At 41.9% G+C, this 15,687-nt stretch overlaps 1 protein-coding gene across 10 annotated transcripts in view; it reads right to left on the reverse strand.

The window, feature by feature from the left end:
• The window catches only part of SCN8A (sodium voltage-gated channel alpha subunit 8), a 169,483-nt gene that overhangs the window by 68,858 nt on the left and 84,938 nt on the right, over positions 1–15,687 (reverse strand). For all 10 annotated transcript variants that reach the window (XM_057701551.1, XM_057701553.1, XM_057701548.1 and 7 more), the window contains 5 exons: positions 8,818–9,039; positions 7,713–7,776; positions 5,826–5,967; positions 4,087–4,293; positions 2,938–3,231 (listed from right to left, as the gene is read on the reverse strand). In XM_057701551.1, the coding sequence (XP_057557534.1) occupies positions 2,938–3,231; positions 4,087–4,293; positions 5,826–5,967; positions 7,713–7,776; positions 8,818–9,039 (929 nt within the window). The remainder of the gene's footprint in view (positions 1–2,937; positions 3,232–4,086; positions 4,294–5,825; positions 5,968–7,712; positions 7,777–8,817; positions 9,040–15,687) is intronic.

Raw genomic sequence — 15,687 nt, forward strand, 5'->3', positions numbered from 1 at the left:
AAACATAATGGAAAGATAAAGCAATAATTTCCAATTGGGTGTGGGATGTAAGGGGGTCAGGGAAGATTTCTTGAGAGAAGGATGTAACGAATAAATATAAAGTGGACATTCAGAGATGGAAAAAACAGGGCATCTTAAAGAGGCTGTTTCTGGAGCAAAACAGAGGGTAGAAAAGAAGCATCATGTGTGAGAAGCATCTAGAAGTTCACTCTGGTATAAGTACAGGCTACTGGTGGGGCACAGGGACTGGAGACTGAAAAGGGAGGCTGCATCCAGGGACGGGGGAGTGCTATGAATTCCATGACGAAGGGCTGGGACTTCATCAGTAAACAGAGAATCTGATTAGGGGAGTTTCCGTTCCCATTCTTCTTAATAACTATTCTAAACGGTGACTATTTTCTTCAACCTCCCAACTCAACCTCTCATTTCCCTAGATAAGATTTTTAATTTCCTACATTGTTGAAAACTAGAGATTGTCAGGTGTCATCTTCCTCCATTTCCTACTCCCCATCTACAAACTTATCCACACACACCCACCTCTACCGTGCTGGTGTTCTTTTGGGGGGACAACGTGCCCCTTTCCTGTTAGAGGCTACACCTACTTTTATATCTCAAGACTGTGCTCTATTTTCTTTTCTATTCTATCCCATTTTCTACTTCCAACTTCCCTTCTTCTGGGTGTCTTTCCCACAGATTATAAAAATGCTATTTTCACCGATATTCTTTCAAAAGTTTGAATGAGGAGCCTCCACTTCCCCCTCAATATGGCATCTACTCTTATCCTGGACTGAAATGTATCTTTTAAGTTCTTTTTTTTTTTTAATTAATTAATTTATTTATTTTACTGGCTGTGTTGGGTCTTTTTTTTTTCTGTGCGTGGGCTTTCTTTTTAGTTGTGGTGAGTGGGGGCTGCTCTTCGTTGTGGTGCGCAGGCTCCTCATTGCCATGGCTTCTCTTGTTGCGGAGCACGGGCTCTGGGCGCGGTACATGGGCTCAACAGTTGTGGCTCACGGGCTCTAAAGTGCAGGCTCAGTCGTTGTGGCGCACGGGCTTAGTTGCTCCGCGGCATGTGAGATCTTCCTGGAGCAGGGCTCGAACCCGTGTCCCCTGCATTGGCAGGCGGATTCTCAACCACTGTGCCACCTAGGAAGCCCTATCTTTTAAGTTCTCGATGACTTCTATTGCCAAATGCAATGGACATTTCCAGTTCTGAACTCCTGAAGTGTCTCTGTTAAGTTTCAATCCACTGATCGCTCCCCTGCCTTCTCCCACCCTTGTGCTCTCCAGCCCTCACGACACTCTCAGTTCCCGTAGCGCCTCTAATGACCGTTCACTTGTTTCGCTCCGTGAGCTCCATCTCCGATGCCTGTGAACACTGGTGGCCCACTGTTCCACCTGACACAATTTCTCCAAGTTATCACATCCAGTCTCATGGTTTCAGTCACCACCTCTCAGCTCAGGACCTCTTCCCTGAGCTATCATTGGATTATCCATGTGTCTAAAAGAACTTTCTACTTGGTTTCCCAACAAATAATTCAAACTTGGGATGTCCAAACTGGAACCTACTTTTCTTCCAAACCTGGAATGCCCTTTCTTCTGTCTTCCTGCTCCCTCACCAACACACACACACACTGCCTAACTCCTGTTTATCCTTTACTGCCCTTTCCCAGAAAATCTTTGCTGAACCTCCAGTTTGGGATAGATCTGTGCACTCCAAAGCACCCCAGCATATCTCAAATATGGAATAATATCATCAATGCTATTACACAAAATTTTTTTTAATGTATCTGGCTGCTCCATTACACTGTAAGCTCTCTAGGGCAGGGATGGTATTCTAACCACCTTCTAATCTCTAGGACCAGGCACAATCTTTGACACATGGTAGGCACTCCATAAGTGCTTAGTGATGAATAATGAGAGAGACGTTTTAGGAAATGATCTGCTAACAATATATAAAACATAAAGGGGAGAGAGACAGACCAAGGGAATGAAGCTGCACTGGGTAACTGCTGCAAAACGAGGTAAGACAAAGTCTGAACGGAAATAGGGTTAATAGGAATAAAAAGAAGGGATGGACACGAGAGATTCTGCTGTGATAAAATGACCGGACTAGCAAAAGACTGAACTGGGAGGTGAGCGATTCAAGGAAGAAGGCACAGTTCATCATCTCTGGGAAACAAGAAAAGACAATGGATACACTGCCATAATCAGGAACTGTAATCTATTCTACACCTTACAAACTTCCTCTACAGTGGGGAATTAAATGGCTTATGAATTGCATTTTGGTGGTGTTCTCTGAGATCCAAAAATATCTATTATGTGATGAAATTTATAGTAATACAATGCTCAATAATTATCCATAAGTCCTCTCCCTTCTCTTTCTCTTAGTTTCCCAATTTATCAAAGTTGGGTAAAACTGGAGGCTTTTAATCTACCATAGGCTAATTTATCAGCGTGACACTATGTATCTAGAATAATTAATTACTAGAACTTGCCACACCCAAATAAGGTGACCTAAAGACCTTCAAGACTTTTTTTTTTAACCTAAAATTATATGCAACTCTTAAACAGGAGTATTTGATCTAAATTCTGAAGTTCAGATGCCAAGAGGAGAAAAGTTCTTCATGATGTTTTAGAACATAAGGCTTGCTGATTGTGACACAGACTTTACTCCTGCAGTAAGTTTGCCAAAGGTGAGCAGGTGGTCCTAGGGCTAGCTTTACAGCAGAGAAGGGAGGGCAGGATTAGAGCACAGGGCAGCCCTAATACGAGTGTAACACTTTCTCCTAAACGAAAACAACGTGTAGTATGGAGGCATAGACTGAGAGTGCAGGGGTGGGTCTGGAAAATGTAAACACAAATGGGAACATGAGAATCAAGTGAGATTAGGAAAACCAGAATTTCTTAGGCATATCCGACCCACTGCAAAGAGCTTACCTGATTCATGATGGAAAATTTCCTCCCTATTCTGTTGTCTGGTAGCCGAAAGCCCTTCCTCCTCATACCATCTTCTGACTCTGACTTGAACACCTTCTCAGGATCCCCTTTCTCCTCTCCTTCAGAGAGCTCCTTCTGCTTCCTCTTCTTTCTCCTGTTACGTCTCTCTTTGGCACTCTTGGAACTGAGTTTAGAGACTTCAGATGAGCTCCGGGGAGAGCCTGCCCCTTCTTCACCTTCTTCCTCTATGGCATCTTCTGAGACAGTTCCTGCTGAAGTGGCCATCGCCGCCGCCTAGGAAAGGAGCCACAGCAACAGACCAGATCGGAAGCAATTAACTGGAGCTGCCCAAAGCCAAGCTATTAGTGCAGATCACTTTCTTTCCCACAGATAGGGAAAAAAGGAGGAAGGAAAACCAGCCCGTCCGAGGAGCCTGTGGCCAGGGGCCCGGTATCCCCTTTTCCAGCTGCGTTTGTATCGTGGCACACAGCCCTGCGCAGTGAGGGCTCACAGAGCAGCCCTCACACAGCAGAACTGCATGGTGAGAACTCTGGGATTTATTCTCTTGAGTATCTCAGACAAGAACTTGGCTGCCACCTTGGTACCAAACGATCCTTCTTTGGGCAACTCTGAAAATCAACGCTAAGAAACTATACTGTACATCATGGGCCCAACCATGTAAAAATATATGTATATTTGGATAAAGATTAAAAAGTAAAGTGTTAGGGTGTTGGCTGAATCACAAGTTTGTTTTTCAAATTTGACTTTAATACTTTTACCAGTATCTTCTTTTCAAGACTTGTTATGACCACAGAGAATCTCTGAAGGAGATCCTAATGTTTTCCTCAACAAAAAGGCTATGCTTACACGAAGCATTATATAAATTGCTCTGGCCACTTTTTTCATCCCCAGGCACAGCAGCAGTTGTACACTGAACAGTTGAGAAATTCAACAAAAGATCATATTCACAAACAATTCTGCCATTTAGACAAATGGAATAACTGGACCTACCATCGGCAGTTGTTACTTGGGTTATTTTAATCAGATCGATGACTTCCATTTAAAAAGATCAATTGGAGTGGCGATCATATGAGGGCTCAGTCACTGTGATCTGGCAGGAGGGACTATAGCAAAGAACTGATCACCAACCTGTGCCTCTTCCTGTTGCTTCTTAAGTTGCTCCAACATGGCTTTGAATTCAGCCTCTTTCTGCTCTGCTTCCTCCAGTGTTGCCTGATTCTGCTCTTCATAAGCCATGGCCACCACAGCCAAGATCAAGTTCACCAGATAGAAAGAACCCACAAAGATGACCAAGACGAAGAAGATCATGTACGTTTTCCCAGCTGCTCGTAAGGTCTGTAAAGACAAAGACCACTTTCCGAGTCGCCTGCATCAAACAAATCTAGCTGAAAGCAGCTCGTGGGCTAATGTTCCTCTGCAGAGGCGCTACTGCATTTTGAACAGGACGGTCCTTCACTGTGTGGTACTTCTTCACACCGCAAAACACTTAGTATACAAAGGCCAAATAACCTCCCCTACCCTCAACTCACAGTAAATGTCAGTAGTACATCCCATTCATTGTGACAAAAAAGTCCTCTTCCATTTCTAAATACTCCAAATACACTCATTTCATAGAAAAATGCTTAATTTTTCTTTTAAAGGAAAAATTGCTCTGGCCTAAGAATTACATTTGACTTTTGTCAGCTGGTTCTAAAACAAATATGAAGAAATTAATACAAGACCTCAGCTCATTTATCTACTGGTCCTCAAAGAACATTAACACACAATTTCCATCTCCGGGATCAGGTCCAGGTCATAGGAAGTCCCTATCTTGAGTGATAGCCTTCCTTAGCCTTTTGCAATAGGATGAGTTTTTAAAGAGGGATATGACATAAAGGATAGTGGAGGAAAAAGAAAAGTGTAGGAGGATCCCAAGAGTATTCCTTGAGCAGGCAAATAGACCTCAAAGAACAACTGTGTTTTAGGTTACGTACACGGGACCCACTATTACTCACTTTTCATATTTATTCTTCTCAACCACAAATACTTCATGAAACTTAGCATCAGTCACAAATATTTCATGGGAAAGATTCAATCCAGAGGGAATACTAGGCTGTACAACAGAAAGGAAGAGTTCTAGGAGATACGAATAAGAAACTTCCCTTAAAGAGCTTCCTTCTTGCCTGAGGGGGACACGTTTCTTACTCTCAAACTAACTTGCATCATCAAATGCCAAAGTCAAGTGAAAAACAATGGATTATCAAAGAATTTCTAAACTGGAAGACCCTCAGCAGTCACTTAGACTAATTTCTCCATCACAACCAGCAAAATTAAATGACTTGCCCAGAGTCACCAAAGCAGCCCAAAAGAATGGTAGTGGACCTTAAAAAAAAAAATCTGTCACAGCATTCTTGAACAAATACAAATGTTACAAATCTCAAAATGTTGACATATTTAGGTTCCAAGATCCTTGGGGATAAAATCGCATCTTTATAATGCTTCACATAATTCCTTGCACAATGTGTTTAATTAATATTTCTTAAAGAGATGCCCCAAGCCCAAAAATCCAAAAGGAGAAATACTGAAGATGGTCTGGTGTAATAATAGGAAGCATGTAGAGACAGCGGATTCCCAGGCCAGGCAAGAAGCTCTCAAGTCTGTGAGCCTCTACAGCTATGCATGATGAGCATTAAAGAAACCGGGCCAAGAGCTGGGAGAATTCACTTAATTTTGTAAACCAGCTGACTCTGAGAAATATCATCCTAAGATCCTGTATAATGTCTTCCCCAAAGGTCTCTCACATAGAATGTCCCCAATCCCACATATCTTCATGTAAATTCCATCACCGAAGAAAAAGAGGTAGCACTCGAAAAAGAGGTATTACTTACTAATTGATACAAGTTTTCCCAGTAGTCCTGGGTCATAAGGCGAAACAGTGCCAGGAAGGCCCAGCTGAAAGTGTCAAAGCTTGTGTAACCATAGTTGGGGTTCCTTCCTGCTTTCATACACTGGTATCCCTCTGGGCATTGCCTGAGGAAAGAAAGGGAAGCACAGGGCTTTTCAATGTAATCCTACCCAGTTATCAGCTGTAAGTCATCTCTATGACCTTGGAGATAATAAATAACCATCTATAGAGGCATGACAACAAACAGGAATTAAAAAAAGAAAATGAGGAAAGAAACAAAGTAACCAGGTCAATTTTTCAAAAAATGATGTCCTAGGGACAGTCTAGGATGGGAATCACCTTAAAAATGCTGATTCCTACGTCCTACCCAAGACCTAGAAATAAAAGCTCTGGATATGGTATCCATGAATCTGCATTTTTAAGGGGCATGTCAGATGATTCTTATGCATGCCAAAATTTGAGAATCATTGTCCTAGATTCCCAGCAATGTGCAATTCAACCAAATTTAACTTAGCTACTATTCTAAATGACAAATGGCTAGAAGATCCTCTTAATCATCTCGATTCTCTCAACACTCACTGTGACAACCTATGTCATATTAGGGATTTCAGTGACCTCGGTTGTAAGAGTCCTTCTGCTTTAAGACTCTTCTGATATTTATTTCAATGTAATTTCTAGTATCTACTGCAATACAGATATTAAATGAACTAGTTGTCATGTCATCTTAAAACACCAATTCCTAGAGGACCAATGTACTCTAAATAATGACATTACACCCTACATTTATATAGTCTTCTGTTTACAAAGCACTTTCATGTATGTTATCTAATTGGATCCTTACATAACCCTTTGAGAAAGTGAGAATATGATTAAATCCATTTTTTGATGAAGAAACGGAGGCTCACATTAGTTAAATGGTTTGCCAAAAGTCTAGAAGTAGCAGAATCAGGACTAAATTTTGTTGCTGGACACTCCTGTTCACAGCAGCATCATTCACAACAGCTAAAGGGTGGAAACAAGCCAGGTGTCCACTGACAGGTGAATGGATAAACAAAATGTGATATATACATACAATGGAATACTATTCAGCTTCAAACAGGAAGGAAATTCTGACATATACTATAACATGGATGAACCCTGAGGACATTATACTAAGTGAAATAAGCTGGTTGCAGAAAGACAATTACTGCATGATTCTACTTAAGTAAGGTACTTAGACTGGTCAAAATCATAGAGAGAGAAAGTAGAATGGTGGTTACCATGGGCGGAGGGGAGGGGAGAACGGGGAGTTATTAAGTACCGTTTCACTGTAGGAAGGTGAAGAGTTCTGGAGATGGGTGGTGGTGATGGTTGCACAACAACATGAACGTACTTAATACCACTGAACTCTACATGTAAAAATGGTTGAGAGACCAAATTTTATGTTATGTGTATTTTGCCACCATAAAAAGGAGAGAAAGATATTATGTTGCAACTATTTTCCCTCCCCCATGCTGTCAGGTCTGGCATATTCTGGGTCAACCTTGGGTGCTAACCTATCTTGAAGACAGTGTCTTTATTCGATATTTTATTGTGTTAGGATAGAATGAGGAGAATCCATTAAGAGACAGGCAAGATACCTGGTGTTACAGATTGTATCTTTAGCCTTTTACATCTTTAATTTTGGCTTGAGACTATGGGCACGTTTGTCTACTAGTGAAATGTCAACTTTGGATGGACAAATATAAAACAGAAAGAAAATCTGAGTCAACCAATAATGTGGACCCACTAAGCGTCCCACTATATGAGCACAAAGAAAGTGAAAATATTGTTCATTTTTGTCTGACACATTATTTTAAGGGAGGAGAATAAAATTAGGTGAGCTACTTACCCAGCATCAGAACTGTTCCCACAGAGTAAAGGTTCCAGCATGCCAGGAACTAGGTAAAAATTGGCTAGAAAAGTTTGAAGAGGCAGGAGATGAATAAGGCAGATTTAAGTGAATGAGAGAATAAGGTTACGCTGTTCCTTACTTGCCCAGCAGAAAGTTATTGATTCTAGTTCATATAAATCTTTTCTGACAGCAGTGAAACCTGATAAGAATTCTTTCCCATTAACTATTTTCCTATATATATTTAACAATGAAAAGTGCTGCTGTGTAGTCTTTAATGCAACGTTCTTTTCACAGACACCTGACTTCTACTTCAGATCTGCATGCCACATTCTGGCACTTCAATCAAAGGGTCTAAAAGAGAGGTTTCTGAGTTCTTTGCCCCTTTACACAACTTTACCCATCTATCCTTATAACTTCTCTTTACCAAAGATAACCTGATCGCTACTTACCACGTCCTATTTTAAATTAGAATGCAGGTTTCTCTTTTGTGTCCCTGAAATCCCCTTTGCAACACTTTCTTGTGGGTACTCAACTGCTTTTATTTCCTCAGGAGTGAATAACAGTGATACTGCTAACTTTCCCCCACTGTTTGATAGAAGTACTACTACACCAAATACTCTTAAGGGTAAGACCCAAGCCTTGGGTCCTGAAATTAACTTGTTACAATTCCTTAACTGTAATAGGATCAAATGCTTACTTAGAGATTATTCCCTAGACCAGACTGATTGCTAAGGTCTAAGTAGTATTAAGAAATCTTACTAGGTATACTCTAAACTAAATGTTTAAATATCTCAGGGAAAAAAGGATTTTTATCAAGTTTCTAAGCCTGATTTTCAAAGCAAAAGTTTAGGGGTATATGTGAAAAAGATATAAAGTTTCATTTTTGCTTTTAAAGGGAGAGAAAAGAGAGAGAGGGCTGATATTTGAGAGCTTCTGAATATGATCCGACCTCGAGGAAAGGCAGTACATTCATAAGGCTCCTTCCAGCCGTCCTGGCCTTCCTTTCTGGCCCCAGGCACTTTGTAAAGCCCAGTGGCGGCTCTGACCATGTGCGCTGGAGACAGACTTTGCTTCCCCCACTTGCAGAGAAGGGGACACCTACTTTTATTGTTGATGTACTCTTCCCAGTCAAAGCCCTTGGTGCCATTTTCAAGATAGCTCTCGTTGAAGTTTATGGGCCACACCACACACTTGTTCCGCAGGTTTCCCATGAAGAGCTGCAGTCCGATCAAGGCAAAGACACTCAGGCAGAACACTGTCAGGATCATCACATCTGACAGCTTCTTCACGGACTGAATTAGGGCGCCCACAATGGTCTTCAGGCCTGAGGGGAGAGAACCCCCGGAATCAGAGGCGTCCCATAGCCCTCCCCACCTCCCCTGGCCTCCCCCTGCGCCACAGCTCCTACTCTTCCCCTCAGCGCCAGCCTGGAAACATGGCCACCTCATCATTTATCGCATGGGTGTAACATGGGGCAGCAATATTATCCACTTTTCCAGGAGCATCACATTTTAGGTCCATATTTTTGAAAAAGAAAGTCCCTTCTCCAGCAAGTGGCTCTTTTCTTCCTGGAAGTGCTCTCCTGTCTCTGACCGCTTCTCAGTGACTCCAATGAGTCAAGCTCTTGCTTCAGTGTCTCCACACGTGCTGTTCCCTCTGCCTGGAATGCTTCCTTCCGTTCTCTTGTCCCTCTGGCCTGATTCCTACGCATCCTCCACTCTCACCTTTAATAGCAATTTCCCCAGAAAGCCTTCCCCAACTTCACAACTCTTCTCCCTCTCCTGCTATTACTATTTTAATAGCACCTTTTACTTTCCACTGTAGCATTTATCATGCTTGTAATTAATTATATCTGTCTTGTTCACAGTTGTATCTGCATGGCTTAGTCCACACAGTAAATATTCAGTAAATATTAGCTGAATAAACAAACAGAAAATCGGGAACTGAGAAGGCTTCCAGATTGGAAAGAGAACTACGGGGAAGTTTAAAAGCCAGTAATAAGTGAGAAGGTACAGCAATATTTTCCCAAAAGCTCTGGAAATGCCAGTGTACTGAATCCAGTATTTGTGGTTTGTCTTTCCACTAAAAAATTTACCTTCTCCGCATCACATATATGCATCCCTATTCTCCACAACTGACTTTTTTTCTGTCCTAGATTAAAAACAAAGTTTAAAAAAACATATAACCCACTTGAATTGGCGGTTTAAATGCCAGCCACTGGTTCAAATTTGAATCTGCAGGCAGATTTCTTAACTGCGCAGGGAGAGATCAGTGATAGGAGACAAAGAAATTGTGGGTTCATGATGTTTGGATCAAGACCAAGTCTACATGTGGTTCTCCTGGGCATGCTCGCACATCAGCTAACCGCAAGACACGGCCAAGAAAGCACCGAGCACTCCTGGGCGGACAGCAGGCACACACAGAGCCTTGACACACAGTCTTAAGAGGGAGCTTATCCCTAATCTACTTCTGAAGACAAGACTATCACACTGAAATTCTACGGAAATCCTAACCCCGGCTCTGAAGTGTGAGTCTGGGTAGATAATTACTAATCTCAATCAACTTATACCACTTACCTATGTGACCTGAGCAATATACCTAACCTCTTGGGATCTCAGTGTTTTTATCTTTAAAATGGGCATAGTTATAGTTGAACATCACAGGGCTGTTGTGAGGATTAAGCATGATTCATATAAACACTTAACACAGCACCTGGCACGCAGTAAATGACTCAAACGTTAACCATTTTTGTCTGAACCTTAGTTTACTCATCTGTAAAAAGGTATGTATGATACCAACCTTGCTGGGTTGTTGTGAAGTTTAAATAAGATAATGAATGTTCAATAGCAAGTACGGTGCCTGGTACTTCATCACTATTATACACATGTGGCCCTCCTCAAAGCGATTCGACTGGGATAATGGCGCTGCACGGCTAACTTCATACGATGGTGACCTACTGGGTGATGTGGACGTGACTCTTCTTTTGCTGTATTTTGCAAGTAACCACCTAGAATTTTCAAAGGTGAGCCCAACAGTGGTAATGGATGCTGTGTCTAGCATAAGACCTGGCACAAAGCAGGCACTTAATATGTTTTTAAGTTCTTTACTGAAAGAGTAAATGAATAAGACATTTTCTTTCCTCTCACACAGGTATCCTGAAAGGGATGCAAGAGAAATTAAAGAAAAAAGAGCCAAGAGCTAGACTGTAGAGACGCGACAGTGTGCAAAGGCCTATGTTTTCTCACAGAGTGGGCCTTCCATGGAGACTGTGGCCACCAAAGGGATTAGGAAGAACTCGCCGAGGCTCCAGGACATAAGGCATGTCTAGCCTGATTCCTTTTCACCTCACAGGGCTGTGCGGAAAGAGCACAAGGCGGGAATCAGAAAGCAGGAATTCTAGTCCTGGCTCAGCCACTACTTATGACCCATTGTGTTTCAGAACCAACTTAAGCTCACCTACCAGTCTCATTTTCTCATACACAGAACATGGAAAAACACAGAAGCACCTGACAGTGGGCACTGAAGGAGAAGCTGAAGAATCGCCTCTAGAAGACTTAAAAAAAATTTTTTTACACTCTTTTTGGCTGCACCGCTTGGCATGCAAGATCTTAGTTCCTCAACCAGGGATTGAACCCGTGCTCCCCTGCAGTGGAAGTGTGGAGTCTTAACCACTGGACCACCAGGGAGGTCCCTCTAAAAGTCTAAAAATAGGACAGACATATTTATTTGTTTGCGATTAAGTAGTTGAAGTTTCAGTCTTTTATACCTAAAGTCCTAGAAAATTGTATCATAGTCACACAGCTAGGTAAAAAAGTATTGCTGGTATAAAATAAAAAGCAGGTATAAAGAAGTAAAAATTGTTCCAGTGTTCCAGAACTTATTTCAATAAGTAGCTAAGGAATAGAAAAGTCCTTCATTATATTTGGCTGCGTTGAAGCAGGTGTATGTTGGGTCGATAATTCAATTCCAGGCTCCTAAAATTATACAGTTCTCTTTTCAAAATCAAAGAGTGATTTTAAAAAAAGAGTAGTTGATAAACCATAATGGAAAAGAATATAAAAAACAATATATATATGTATAACTGAGTCACTTTGCTATACAGCAGTAATTAACACAGCATTCTATTTCAACTATATGTCAATGCAAAGTAAATTAAAAAAAAAAAGAGTAGTTGAATAGGTCACTGAAGAATGGCTGTAAAGTTTCTTTTCCTGGACTTCTTTATGAAGAGCTTATACAGCCATCTACCCTGAATAGTTCAGATAATCACCTATCTGAATAGTGGATGATAGTTCAAGGCCCCTTCTACTTCTATTTTAATGAATTGAGAAATGAGCTGTAAGCTGTCATTTGTATTAGTAACAAGAGGTTAAAACTTTAAAGTAGTCAAACCAATGCATTTATGACATTAATTTTTTTTAATTTTCTTTTTTTTAATTAATATTTATTTATTTATTTATTTATTTGGTTGTGTCAGGTCTTAACTGCGGCACATGGGCTCCTTAGTTGTGGCATGCGAATTCTTGTTGCAGCATGCATGTGGGATCTAGTTCCTTGACCAGGGATCAAACCTGGGTCCCCGCATTGGGAGCACAGAGTCTTATCCACTGCACCACCAGGGAAGTCCCTAAAAACATACAATTTTAGCATGTCTAATCTGATTTTCCTGGGCTGGGAACTCTCTGGACGGTTCCAAGCCCATACGACAGGAAATTCCAGGCTATGAGCTCAAACTACCTTCTGTTCCATAAGGGTGGGCTCCCAGCAGCCTTGTCTGTAGGAAGTGACCTTCTCTTAGTAGTTAGATGTCAGGATGGACACCTGACCTAAATCTAGATCCTGTTCTCCAGGAATTTGGAATGGGACAAGAGACAGTCCAGTAGTGTTTTAATGTGGTAGGAATGATAATATATAAATTTGGGAGCTAAGCAGTAGCCATATTCTGTCATATTAGGATGTCTGAGAAGTCAAAACAGGATGCTAAGAGACAGAAAAAGGAAACAGACACATGGAGAAGAGAAAGATGAAGACAAGGTACTTCTTGGTGTCTGGGGCTTTCTGGCTCTGCATTCTGGTTTCACTGGTTTCCAGAAGCCCAAAAGTATTCCAGCCCTTAGGTCCCTTGAAGTACTCCTATATCTTTTTACTTGCAACCAGAGACGCTCAACTAATACAACAACCCTACACAGAAGTCCTCACTTTTCTGGGGATGGACCTGAACACTCACAATCAGCTGGTTCAACATCTCTTCTCCATAAACCACATGCCACTGCTAAAGAAATCTGTAAACATGAGGCCAGAAAGCTAAAAAGATTTTTTCAAGTGTTTTGCTTTGAAGTCTGAGGCTTAGATCAACTCCTTGGTGGAGTGCTTCCAGCTTCTGAGAAGTTTAAAGTAGAGACTTAAGTTGGAAATTGTATTCAGCTGCTTATTACTTCACAGGGTCTCAAAGGGACAAATCTTAATTAAGCAAAAATGATCACTAAATAACACTATGGCCATCCGAAAAGTTTACTCTCTAAGATTCTCATCCAGATTGTTAGGAGATAATTAGAGGAAGGCACAGGGAGAAGACAGGTGATGTAACTTAATGTCTGTAAGTGAAGGCACGCACACAATTGCTCAACAATATTAAATGTAAACGGTCACTGGATGATACACAGGCCTCAGCCAAGACTCTTCTTCCTTCCATTAGGGTTGATAATTTCGAATGACCATATTTGCAGACATGGATGCTAATTTATGGAGATGACGCCATCAATGCTTTTCTTAAGCTCAACCTTCACAGTCTTGCCAGCAGTGGCTGCCACACAGTAGTAAACACAGCCAAGCAAAAGTGCTCCCCCAGCTACCAGCAACATAGGTCAAAAAAAGCAAGAAGTTGCTGGTAGAATTCCTGACCCGAGGCATGCAAGCATGGAGAATGCCGCTGTTCTGGTTGTGAGGATAAACTGTCTTACTTCCTCTACTGGTTCACAACACCACATACCAGAACAAGCAAGAAAACTGATCACCCAAAACAGAGCAGAATGCCTCTTCATATGACTCCTACACAACAGAGTGTGCAACAGAAGCCAGGCGGGGGCAAATTGGACAGCGAGAACTCTTGGAAAAGGCTAACATCAACTCGCACTGGGATGTGTGAGCAGAAGCAGTTAATAGATTTACTACAGAACAAGGAAAGACAGCTGGACCCAATGTACAGACCCAGACACGAAGGTGGACACGTAAGCAATTTCGAGAAGCAGGTGAAGCCGCTGCCACAGAATTTTATTCCACTCTATGTCCGAAGGCACCTCTGAACCTCCTGTCACCTTTCATGAGGCCCAGCAATCCCCTGAACAAATGAACAAAGCCTGCTTATGTGCTAAGTCCAAAGAAACCAGCCAAGCGTACTGGGATCAAGATCTTCCACCATGCTGATGCCAGGTTATAAATAACGTCAATTTATCCTTCCTAGTTTGTGGCTCAGATTGAGAAATCTAACTGGTTTGAAGCAACATGAGCTAATCCTACAAAATGAACATCGGAACAGGCCTCCACAGCAGTAACCAGCAGCTCTCACAACAGGGGAAGGAACAGCTCCCCAGTCCCACAGTCTGGCTTGGTCCAGACAAGCCCTGAGGTACTGTCGTGCCAGGTCACCTTCCCTGCTGCAGATTCAGTCCTCACAGGGACAGTTTTTGGAGGTTCTTCAGATGAAGAGTAACATGGGAGGGACTTGGGGGGCCACAGATGTATTTACTCAAGTCTAGATTTGCATCACAAAGTCTGACCACAACTAACTAAACTAGCTCCCAAAGGTGGGGCAGGGGGATCCTGCGGGTCCCCAGCGTTGCTCCACTCAGGACCACTGTGGTAAACTTCAGCTGTCTTTCCTGAGAAACAGTGTGGAAAAGGAGAAATACAAAAGTAACTGGATTAATAACCAGAATATTTTTAAAAGAAACAATGAGTCTGAATATAGTCTTAAAACACTTTCTATCCGCCTTCACTATGCAGCAGGAATTGCCACATTCATAATGGGCACGTTTAAAGAAAATGCTTTCTCTGTGAATACTGGGGTGGGAAGGAGAAGGGCCTCTCATTTTCCCTGCTTCTCATCTGACACCACAGGTAAAGAGAGTGAGAAGGTAACAGAAATGAAAGCAGAGAAACAAGAAATCCAGGAGAAAAATAATCACGAAATTACAGCTCTAAAGAGAGCAAAATGACGAAAAGAAGTAGTGCTTTTTGGGGCCATTTAAATGATGATGGAAATGAAAAGGGACTGGTAGCGAGGCCTTCGCAACCGGTTTTATTTACCTCCAGTGCTTCTTGCTAAGAAAACCATGAGACACCTGCTTTGAGAGTCCACCCTATCTTGGGTTAGTCCCGTGGCACATGGCCAAAGCACGCAGAAGATGAAGCTTCTAACAAAGTCACTTAAAAGTTCATTTTTGTACCCAGATAAAAACAAAGTGAAAACAAAGTTTAAAGGCATAAAACTTTCTACACAGAATACTTCAATGTCAAGTTGAATCCAGCAAGTTCCAGACCAAAGAAAATTTTATAAGGGTCTTTTCCTATAACTGACCCTTTTAGCCCAGTTTACGTGGCACTGTTCTTCAAGTCAAGCAAAGCAAAAGGGAAACCATGAATGACAGGTATCCAGGTCTTGGGAGTTAGCAAATAAAAATGGTCAGAATGTGAGTTTAGTGTTTTCTAAGCCATAAGAAGGCTCTAAATCAAAGCATCTTATACAAAAGGCTGGAGCTAACTGATGTACCATAGTCTCCAATCTTCAGGGAGTCCTGGCTGCCCTGACACATTCAGAGTATCTATAGATACCAAAGATGTTAAGAGGGAGGACGGCATCAGCCCAGGTGAGCGGGTGAGTGCTCTAGGAAAGGGAAAACACTCATAAAGGGAACTGAGAGCTCTGTGAGATCTTGTAGGTCCCATGTCAGTTCTGTGATTGCTCTCACTCCTG

Source organism: Hippopotamus amphibius, chromosome 12 (assembly GCF_030028045.1).
Source record: "Hippopotamus amphibius kiboko isolate mHipAmp2 chromosome 12, mHipAmp2.hap2, whole genome shotgun sequence".
Taxonomy (NCBI): domain Eukaryota; kingdom Metazoa; phylum Chordata; class Mammalia; order Artiodactyla; family Hippopotamidae; genus Hippopotamus; species Hippopotamus amphibius.